The sequence below is a fragment of the Ctenopharyngodon idella genome, chromosome 22 (assembly GCF_019924925.1).
Source record: "Ctenopharyngodon idella isolate HZGC_01 chromosome 22, HZGC01, whole genome shotgun sequence".
Classification (NCBI taxonomy): domain Eukaryota; kingdom Metazoa; phylum Chordata; class Actinopteri; order Cypriniformes; family Xenocyprididae; genus Ctenopharyngodon; species Ctenopharyngodon idella.
In genome coordinates this window covers 18,582,663-18,593,796 of record NC_067241.1, presented here as the reverse complement: position 1 = coordinate 18,593,796, position 11,134 = coordinate 18,582,663, and the positions used below count along the sequence as shown (strand labels likewise).

The window sequence follows — 11,134 nt, the reverse complement described above, 5'->3', positions numbered from 1 at the left end:
AATGAGCCCATGAAAGTGGAATAAACGGAAGAAGTCACGTGATTTAAAGCCGCATCTCTGTTGCCATAGTGGTGGCAATGACGGTCAGCGATTGGCTGATGGCACGTCTCCGTCAGCCAGTCAAAATGCGCGCTTTTTACAAATTACTCCGGAAGTCAACACACCAGTGAGCTTCTCGCCTGGTCCGGTGGAGAGTGGCTTGATGTGGAATGTTCTGTAGCTTGAAAACAACATAAAAGAAGCTGCAGTTTTTAGCTCGGGTCCTGGTGCGTCTTTGTGGGTTAGTAAAATTATATGCCTAACCGTTTTATTCACATGAAAACATGACAGCTAGGTACTGCATATTACTTTGCAGTTTTCTGCTGTTGTAACTCACATTGCTATAGTGTTATATATGATTAAGCGAACATTAGGAACATTTGTGTGATTAATCTCAAGTCCCGTCTTGTTCCAGGCACTGAACCCTCTCGAGATGGCGTCCTCGAGCCCTCTGAGAGCCCAGAACAGAAGTCAGCAGGATCAGGCAGGGTAAGTGAGCTGATCATTTACAGTATATTTATATCAGATTATACCCTTCAAGAACCAGTGCATTTAAATGTCACAATATCACTTCCTTAATTCATTATTCGACAGGGACGATTCAGAATAACATTGTTTTTAATGCCAATTTGTTAAAAAAGTGATAGTTCACCCAAAAATAAATTCTGTCATCATTTACTCGCCCTCAAGTTGTTCCAAACCTGTATAAATTTCTGTTCTGCTGAACACAAAAGAAGATATATTGAAGAAAGTTTGTAACCAGGCCGCTTTGGGACACCATTGACTTCTATAGTAAGAAAAAAAATACTATGGAAGTCAATGGTGGCCCAAAACTGTTCAGTTTCCCACATTCTTCAAAATATCTTCCTTTGTGTTCAACAGAACAAAGACATTGATACAGGTTTGTAACAATTTGAGAGTGAGTAAATGATGACTGAATTTTCATGTTTGGGTGAACTATCACTTTATGTCTTTAATCCATACAGCAAGTAATTTCATAATTATATGGGTGAATCTCTCTACACCTGTCAAGAAATGTCCATCGCAAACAGTTATTTTAGTATTTTTGAGATGCCATTATAGTTTTTATTAATATTCTGTTTTTTTATTTTTATATTGTGTTTTGATTTTAATCTTAAAGTTTTTAGTAATTTTGTCATTTTTATTTTTTAAATGTTTATAGTTAATTCAATTTTATTTCAGTTTTAATTATTTTAGTACATCAAGTTAAACTAAATGCAAAAAAATAATAAATCAAATAACCTGCCATATCTGTAATACTACATCATCAGGTACTTTTCTTCATATGTTTTGGGAATGTCCTGTTGTCAGTAATCTATGACACTGAAAATAATGTCATTTATTACTCACCCTCATGTCGTTCCACACCTGTAAGACCTTCATTCATCTTCAGAACACAAATTAAGATATTTTTGTTGAAATCCGATGGCTCAGTGAGGCCTGCATAGCCAGCAATGACATTTCCTCTCTCAAGATCCATTAATGTACTAAAAACATATTTAAATCAGTTCATGTGAGTACAGTGGTTCAATATTAATATTATAAAGCCACGAGAATATTTTTGGTGTGCCAAAAAAAAAACAAAATAACGACTTTTCAACAATATAGTGATGGGTGATTTTAAAACACTGCTTCAGAGCTTTACAAATTGAATCAGTGACTTGGATCTCCTATCAAACGGCTAAACTGCTGAAGTCATGTGACTTTGGCGCTCCGAACCACTGATTCGATTCGCAAAGCTCTGAAGCAGTGTTTTGAAATCGGCCATCACTGTATAAGTCGTTATTTTGTTGTTGTTTTCATCAAAAATATCTTAATTTGTGTTCTGAAGATGAACGAAGGTCTTACGGGTGTGGAACGACATGAGGGTGAGTAATAAATGACATTATTTTCATTTTTGGGTGAACTAACCCTTTAAAATAGTGAACTGTGAATGTACAACAGCATGAATTGATAAGGCCAAACCTAGCACTACTCATGCTTGGCAATGTAAATTGATTATATGTCTGTTGTTTTTCTTTCTTTCTTTTTTTTTTTTTTTTTTTTACTTGAATTGATGTTATGTTGTTATTTGTTATGTAAAAACAATAAAAAGTTGATCACCAAAAAATAATAATAAATCATATTTTACCTATTTTGCATTGTAACATTATTTTCAGGACAATTAAGCCCTCAATTCTCATTACTGTAATGGATCTTGTACCTCTTTGTCATTATTTTAATGATGATTCAATATTCATTTTTTTGTAATTATTTTTATAAATTAAAAAACAATAATTTATTTACTGGAAAAAAAAATCATTCAATTATCAAATCTGTATAAACTGTTTTACTGATCTCTGATCCATTTTATTTAATGCAATTAGGACCTTGATGAATCTGGATTTGAAGACTAAACTCGGTGCTTCCTCCTTTAAAAGAGGATCTGAGAATCTGGACCCCAACGCTTCTGCTGAAACTGGAAAAGGAGTCAATAAACTGAAAGCTGTCAGCAGGCTTCCAGTCCTCGCCAAATCTCTGCAACCAGCTCTAAGTGAGCTCTCCCAAAATCCCAGTCACAACAGATGGGAACAGAGGCCTCTTACGGTAAGGATAATCTAAAGTAAAGTACAATGTCTACCAAGCAATTTTAAAGGAATAATTGATGCCCCAAAAAAGTCCAACCACATAAGTGTTATTTTGGTATTATTTATATACTATTGTAGTATTTATTAAAAATTTTAAATTAAAAATATTAATTTTGTGCTTTTTATTTTTTATATGTAGCTTCATTTTAGTTTTACTAATTTTAGTACTTCAACTTAAACATTTTCAGTTGAATGTTTCATTTGTTTTTCTTCTAGTATTTACAAGTATATTTGATCTTATTTCAGCTTTATTTCATTTACCAACAACTTTTTTTAAATAGTTTTAGTTTCAGTTATCAATAACAACAGTGCTGCATAAATAATGATTACTTTTCCATTTGTCCTCAGGGTAAAGTGCAGAAAAAAAGGACCTGCACCAAACCCATTCCTTTCAATCTGTCTCAGTCACGCTCACGCAGTCAGAGAAACACGGACGTTCCTCAAGGAAAAGCGCCCCTGACGCCTTCTGCCCGACTAACATCTGTGGCAAAAGTGAAGAACTTGAATCCAAGTGCCAAAACTGAAACTCAGAGCCATAAGGCTGTGACACCAGGTGTCCTCAGGGCTCCAGCCAACAAGCCACAGCGATTGCAGCCCGATGGTCATGTAGAATATGTGGCATCAAATAAAGACTCTGCTGATGTTCACCCACCTTCACAAGAATCCGGATGCTGCAGTCACACTGATTTAAGTTCACGTTTAGGTAGCATCACTCTTGTACAACCTAAGCTTCCTGAAGACTCCGGTAAACCTTCACTCTTTAAACTAGATGTTAAATCTGATAATCAAGCACCGAAGGACAAGTGCTGTTTCCAGACAGTCCCATCAGCTACACAAAGCCATATAAACACTAAAGGTGAGTGGCATAATGTCAGATATTTTCTTATTGTGTCAGTCAGTTCAATGTTTAAATTGTCTCAACAGCGTTCATGGTTCTTTGTTTTATTTATATGATATATGTGCATATGAGTACAGGATCATCATCAAATCTTCCATCAGCTGTGCGCAATGTCCTTCCGTGCGAGGGATCGAGTGTTGTTGGAGCACAATGCATGATGCCACGTTTATCTACCTGCCCCCCTGGACTGGGAACCTCCAATCATGTGGTTAGAAATTGTAGAAAAGCTCCATAATAAAACCAAAATATTTGCTGAGCCTTCATAATGATCATGCCAGATGTCTTTCCAGTGTTAAAATGTTAAATGTTAATCTGTATGTACCTGGATAGTTGGTGCTCATGTATTTTGATCTTTTAGCCTCAAAGATTTGTGAAGAAGAGTCATCATGGCTTTGACGTCACCACAGGTTAGTTCACCTTTAAAGACTCCTACTTTTCTCAGCGATCAAAGAGGGTGAGCTTTTTATTTCTCCTTTCATTTCAAGACAAAGCTGGGCTGTTTTCCCCTGACCCGTCGGCCCTGCGTAGTATCCTACAGAGTGATGGAACGAGACCGGAGGAGCAGGTTGGAGCAACACCCAGAGTATCAGTCTGTCCCACTGGCAGAGGAACTTCTATTTATTCAGTGAGTCCAGTCCAGTGAAATGTCTGTTCACTCAGTGATTATATTTTACTTCTAAATGGTCCATTTAAGCAGAATAAGTTGTGAAATCGACATGACCATGTCCACTTTAGGCTCAAAGAGTGCCAGTCAAAAAGACTCAAAAAGAAGCTCCAGCAGAAGCCAAAAGCCCTACAGGTGTGTGTTTTGCTATTTTTCTTCATCATAATGATTTTAGCAGGACTGTTTAGTCATGTACACTACCAGTCACAAGTTTGGACAGTAAATAATAATAATATACTGATTTGCTTCTCAAAAACCATTTATTGTCAATGTTAAATAAGGTTGTTCTGCTCAATATTGTTTTTTTATTGATATTCTTTTCTTTAATAAAGTTTAAAATATCAGCATTTATTTGAAGTAGAAATCTTTTGTAACATTATAAATGTCTTTACTGTCACTTTTGATCACTTGAATGCATTTCAGTTTAATGAAGGTTTTAATGTCTTTCCAAAAAAAAAAAAAAACATGCTCAAAAATTGTATTCATTAATCTATGTATGGTTTGTGCCTGCAGGAAGTTCCTTCTCGCCTGATCCATCAGTGCTCCGTGATATTCTACAGGTCAATGGAGCAACACCTCATGCACCGACCTGCCTCACAGGCAGAGGAACTTCTTTTTACTCTGTAATACTCAGTTCCCATTGGTTTCTTAAAATTTTGAATTTGAAAATCTTCCCAGAAAATAAGGTTTGAAATGTCTTGTTCACTTCAGGCTCAAAGAGTACCAGTTAAGAAGCTTCAAACAGATGATTCAGCTGCCGTCAAAGCTTCTGCAGGTAATCATTTATTTTGCATTTAATGAAGTGAATATACACTGCTGCTCAAAAGTCCGGGTCGGTTAATTTTTAATAAATTAGTATTTTATTCAATAAGGATGCATTACATTTATCAGATTTATCTTTCAAATAAATGCTGTTCCATTGAACTTTCTATTCATAAAAAAAAAAAAAAAAATACTTAAATGTATCACGGTTTCCACAAAAAGATAAAGCAGCACTGTTTTCAACATTAATAATAATAATAATAATAATAAGAAATGTTTCTTGAGCAGCAAATCAGCTTATTAGAATAATTTCTGAAGGATCATGTGACTCTGAAGACTGGAGTAATGATGCTGAATATTCAGCTTTGCATCACAGAAATAAAATTTTAAAATATATTCAAATAGTAAATTATTGTAATTATTTTACAAAATTACTGTTTTTACTGTATTTTTGATCAAATAAATGTAGCCTTAGTGTATATAGATTTCCTTCAAAGACATCTTACCGACCCCACATTTTTGTACTGTATATGCTGTTATATATGGTACATATACAGTGCTCAGCGTAAATGAGTACACCCCCTTTGAAAAGTAACATTTTAAACAATATCTCAATGAACACAAAAACAATTTCCAAAATGTTGACAAGACTGAGTTTAATATAACATCTGTTTAACTTATATTATTAACCGTGACGTTAATATTATAACTTAGAGAACAAAATTTTCAGTTTTACTCAAATTAGGGTGATGCAAAAATGAGTACACCCCACTGAAAGTCTCTGGAGCAAAGCTAAACTTTAGGCTACAAATGTCTAATTTAACAAGAATTCAAGCACAGGTGAGTCTAATTCTTCATTACACAGGTGTCCAGCAGACAGATGACTATAAAAGGGTGTTAAAACCCCTTCCCATTTCATGCTGTCAGCAATGGCACCACATGGAAGAGAAATGACACAAGACCTGAGAAAGAAAATAATTTCTTTACACCAGAAAGATGAAGGCTACAAGAAGATCAGCAAAGCTTTACTTATCAGTCAGAATACTGTAGCAAAAGCGGTACAAAAATGTAAAAAAGATGGAACTGCATCCATCTCACAGAGACGTCCAGGTCGTCCACGGAAGTTAACACCTCCACAGGAGCGTCTTCTGATGAGAAGGGTTGAAGAAAATCGGCATGCAAGTTCACTGCAGTTATCTGAAGAAGTAGAAAGCCAAACTGGGTTGACTATTTCCCGTGACACAATACGGCGTACACTGCAGAGGAATGGCGTGCATGGGTGCCGTCCACGAAAGAAGCCTCTCCTAAAGCCCAGGCACAAAAAAGCCCTCCTAGAGTTTGCCAGGGCCCATGCTGACAAAGATGAAGACTACTGGGACTCTATACTCTGGAGTGATGAGACCAAGATGAATGTTTTTGGAACTGATGGCTTCAAAGAAAAATGTATGGTGCCTGCAGTGAAACATGGTGGTGTCAGTGTCCTTATGTGGGGCTGCATGAGTGCTGCTGGTGTCGGGGAGCTGCATTTCATTGATGGCATCATGAATTCACAGATGTACTGCTCTATACTGAAAGAGAAGATGCTACCATCACTCCGTGCCCTTGGTCATCGTGCACTTTTCCAACATGACAATGATCCTAAACACACATCTAAGGCCACTGCTGGATTTCTGAAGAAGAACAGGGTGAAAGTGATTCAGTGGCTCCTGATCTGAACCCGATCGAACACCTATGGGGAATTCTGAAGAGACGAGTTGAGCATCACTCTCCATCCAGCATCCAGTCTCTAAAAGAGCTCATTCTTGAAGAATGGAAAAAGATAGATGTTGCAAAATGTCGCCAACTTGTTCATTCCACGCCTAGAAGACTTGGAGTTGTCATTAAAAATCATGGAGTTCATACAAAGTACTAGATGTAGTAGTTTTGGGGTGTACTCATTTTTGCATCACCCTAATTTGAGTAAAACTGAAAAATGTGTAATCTAAGTTATATTATTAACCTTACTTTCATGTTATAAGTTAAACAGATGTTATATAAAACTCAGTCTTGTCAACATTTTGGAAATTGTTTTTGTGTTCATTGAGATATTGTTTAAAATGTTACTTTTCAAAGGGGGTGTACTCATTTATGCTGAGCACTGTATTTGTTTTATCCCATAAGATTGATATGAATGTCATGTGCTCCTTTAGGAAGTGCTGTGTCCTTCTCCCCTGACCCTGCAGCCCTGCGCAGTATTCTGCTGAATGAAGGTGTGAGGGCTGCTGGAGCAACGCCCCGGGTTTCAACCTGTCCCACTGGTAGAGGAACCTCCATTTATTCTGTGAGTCTGCTCAGAGTGATTCAACTTCCAGTTGTGTGCTAAAATTAAGTTGTTTTGACTAATGTAACTTTATATCTCAGGCCCAGAGAGTCCCGGTGAAGAAGAATAAACCAGAAGCCACCACAGCAGCAGCATCTAAGTGTAAGATTCACTAGCTATGTTTCCATCCACCTATTTTTTTAATGTCCATTTTGCATTAAAAACATCATGGAAACATCAAGATGTGCATTAATTCTAAAAATGTGCATAAAAAAACGTATGTGTGGATAATTTTTGTTCCAATAAGAAATATGCATAAATTATGATGGAAACACATTACCTAATAAATCCCTCGATGCGCCACAAAAAACTTACGCGACTTTGCCTCAGCAGTGGATGTGATTGGATAACTGGACTAACCAGTGGACCAATTTCATCGCACAGCATCTCAAATGTTGGTTTGATCATTCTGAAATGCCCTAGCCAAAGTCTGTCAACAAAATGATTTGGATTAATTCCCTCCCAGAAGCGTCTCACATGATTGCATTCCAAACACCAGACATCTGAACGCAAGATAACATGACAGCATTATTGTGTTTTGTCTGTGCGCTCTGAGACGCAAGTCATTTATATGATGTATGATGTAGGAAAAAAGAGTTAGTGGCTTCCCCGATTGCAGTAACTTCCATTCTTGTTACAGATATTTTGCACCAGTTAACCAGGAAGTGACTGTTTTCTCTTGAACACATGGGATGGAAATGCTGCTTTATTCACAAATGTTTTATACAATATTCCAATTTTGCACATAAGTTAAATTTGCAACTTTGGATAGAAACAGCCACTCTCCAGTGTTTCTTCTCCTTCAACATCATGCTTTCATCCTCACATTCTCTGCTGTGGTGCAGGTGCAAACAGAACCCCAGTGATGAAATGGACACCGCAGCGGGTTGCAAACACCAAACCACAGTCTACGGTGAGTGTTCTCTTGTCTTGGTTTGTATTTTTTGTTTTGTTTTGAAACTATCTCAGGCTAATGTTTACTGTTTCTATTTACAGAGGAAGCTCTGTACCACCCAAAAGTCCAGTTTAAGGGGCTCTCCAGGTTTGCATGGAGCCCATGACCCCAGTATTGGACTTTTGGTGTGCCATGAGGTAAAACAGGCCCATGATGCAGAACCCTTGACATTTATTTGATCTTCATGATAGAATGGCAGGTTAACAGTGGGTGTTGATTGTGTTGTAGGGCGAAGGTGTTGTTCAAAGGTTATTTGAGGACCAAGAGCAGATGGACGATGACCAGACAGACCAAGATGACGTTACTTCACAACAGTTACTGAAAACTCACCAAACTGTATGATTGCTTCAACTATAAAACATTGATTTATGCATCACTGGCCAATTTTTTGATGGTCTAAAAGTAATCTCACATTGTCTTTTCCTCATGTAGACTGAATCTGAGTCAAGAATGAAAGAAAATGCAGATTCAAATCATTCCCACACTGAGAACAAAGACAAGAAAACAACACAGCCGTTCATACAAGCAGCACACCGAGGGTCAGTCATTGTTTTCTCATCAAGACTTGGATCAGACCGATCTCAGGATACTCTGAAGACCACTGGGGCAGGTGGCCCTCTGCAGCTCTGTGGAGACCGGCCTACATCCCATAATGCACTACCACTGTTATCAGACGAAAGAAATGGATCACAGATCAATCCTACCTTAGACCTGACTAAAGAAAGCCAATCAAAAGGTAACCATGTCACCCAAAGTGAAACTAAAATTAACCTTTTTTGTGTTTTCTTATACCACGCAGTGTTTAAATGACCATATCTCTCCAGTGTTGTAAATAATTCTTAAAGGGATTGTTCACCCAAAAATTCTATCATTTACTCACCCTCGGTGAGTTTCTTTCTTCCGTTGAACACAAAAGAAGATATTTTGAAGAATGTTGCCAGCTGACGTAGCCATTGACTTCTATAGTATTTTCTTTCCTACTCTGGAAGTCAATGTCTACCGTCAGCTGTCTGGTTACCAACATTCTTTAAAATATCTTCTTTATTTTAAACAGAAAAAAGAAACTCATTCAGATTTGAAGGTGAGTAAATGATGACACAATTTTCATTTTTGGGTGAACTATCCCTTTAAGCAGACATCCTGAAGACTAAGCATTTGTAGTGGTGCAAATGTTTCCCGCTATGGTGGTAATGCGTTTCCTTCTGTTTGTAGCTCCTACCGCTGTGTCTGCTCTGCGTCGACGTCATACTCCTTTAGAGGAGATGATTCTGGATGAGGAATGTGCTACGTACACCTCTCGCCTGCTGTCCTGCCCGCTGCAGCCCCGCTGTGGCAACCCGGTGGCCACCACACTTCTGTTTAAAGACTCTACCGTGAGTGATCATTCTGTTCTGAATCGTGCACAACAAACTAAGCTGGTTGTCAAGTTGAATAGCTGTTGATGATGCATCTTGTTATTTCTATCCTCTCTACAGAGTTTTTTACCCATTGGCCTGTCTTCGCTGGTACACATGAATCCAGTCCCTTCTGGTTCCTCGATCAGAGCATAAAGGAAGATGTCCCACAGCACATTTCTTGAGTTAGTCTGTGTAAAGTTATGTAAGACTGTCTGAAAAAGTATTTCTATCTGCACTTTTGATGTTGTCATACAGTTAGATGTAACTGGTTACAGATTCCACAAGCAGCAAAGTCTTGGACAGATTCAAGGTTTGATGGGATTCACTGTTGACAACATGACTGAACTCTTTGTATATTGAACACTTTAATCATTTTTACACTGAATTTGTCACTGAATGGAAACACTGTGTGGTTTCAGCTTGTCTCTTGTGTAAAGTGTATAATAAAACTATATATGAACACAGTTCTACATGAAGTTTTGTTCATTCTTTTCCTGAATCATCACATATGTACACATATATATATATACACACTGAACAAAATTATAAACGCAACACTTTTGTTTTTGCCCCCTTTTTTCATGAGCTGAACTCAAAGATCTAAGACTTTTTCTATGTACACAAAAGGCCTATTTCTCTCGAATATTGTTCACAAGTCTGTTTAAATCTGTGTTAGTGAGCACTTCTCCATCCACCTCACAGGTGTGGCATATCAAGATGCTGATTAGACGGCATGATTATTGCACAGGTGTGCCTTAGGCTGGCCACAATAAAAGGCCACTCTAAAATGTGCAGTTTTACTGTATTGGGGGGGTCCGAAAACCAGTCAGTATCTGGTGTGACCACCAAATGCAACACATCTCCTTCGCATAGAGTTGATCAGGTTGTTGATTGTGGCCCGTGGGATGTTGGTCCACTCCTCTTCAATGGCTGTGCGAAGTTGCTGGATATTGGCAGGAACTGGAAAACGCTGTCGTATACGCCGATCCAGAGCATCCCAAACATGCTCAATGGGTGACATGTCCGGTGAGTATGCTGGCCATGCGAGAACTGGGATGTTTTCATCTTCCAGGAATTGTGTACAGATCCTTGCAACATGGGGCCGTGCGTTATCATGCTGCAACATGAGGTGATGGTCGTGGATGAATGGCACAACGATGGGCCTCAGGATCTCGTCACAGTATCTCTGTGCATTCAAAATGCACCTGTGTTCATTGTCCATAACATACACCTGCCCATACCATAACCCCACCGACACCATGGGCCACTCGATCCACAACGTCGACATCAGCAAACCGCTCACCACACGACGCCATACACGCTGTCTGCCATCTGCCCTGTACAGTGAAAACCGGGATTCATCCGTAACTGGGTCATTTTTAATAAATTCAGCTTTTTTTTTTTTGTCTTGT

The 11,134-nt window shown here is 38.2% G+C and overlaps 1 protein-coding gene across 1 annotated transcript; it reads left to right on the top strand.

Moving 5' to 3' along the window:
* The first annotated feature begins 130 nt into the window (after positions 1-130).
* Positions 131-10,192, top strand: troap (trophinin associated protein). Its single transcript, XM_051879535.1, has 18 exons — positions 131-280; positions 455-528; positions 2,427-2,646; positions 3,036-3,543; positions 3,663-3,793; positions 3,944-3,992; positions 4,071-4,210; positions 4,321-4,384; positions 4,763-4,872; positions 4,961-5,024; positions 7,201-7,331; positions 7,412-7,472; positions 8,216-8,283; positions 8,367-8,462; positions 8,554-8,661; positions 8,758-9,061; positions 9,538-9,698; positions 9,801-10,192. The coding sequence occupies exons 2-18, from the start codon at positions 473-475 to the stop codon at positions 9,873-9,875; spliced, it is 2,346 nt and encodes a 781-aa protein (XP_051735495.1). The 5' UTR covers positions 131-280; positions 455-472; the 3' UTR covers positions 9,876-10,192.
* The last annotated feature ends 942 nt before the right edge of the window (positions 10,193-11,134 follow it).

Coding starts and splice junctions, on each gene's coding strand:
- troap (XM_051879535.1), top strand. CDS start 473: ATGGCGTCCTCGAGCCCTCTGAGAGCCCAGAACAGAAGTCAGCAGGAT. Junction 7,473..8,215: donor CACAGCAGCAGCATCTAAGT/GTAAGATTCACT, acceptor GCTGTGGTGCAG/GTGCAAACAGAACCCCAGTG. Junction 8,463..8,553: donor GACTTTTGGTGTGCCATGAG/GTAAAACAGGCC, acceptor ATTGTGTTGTAG/GGCGAAGGTGTTGTTCAAAG.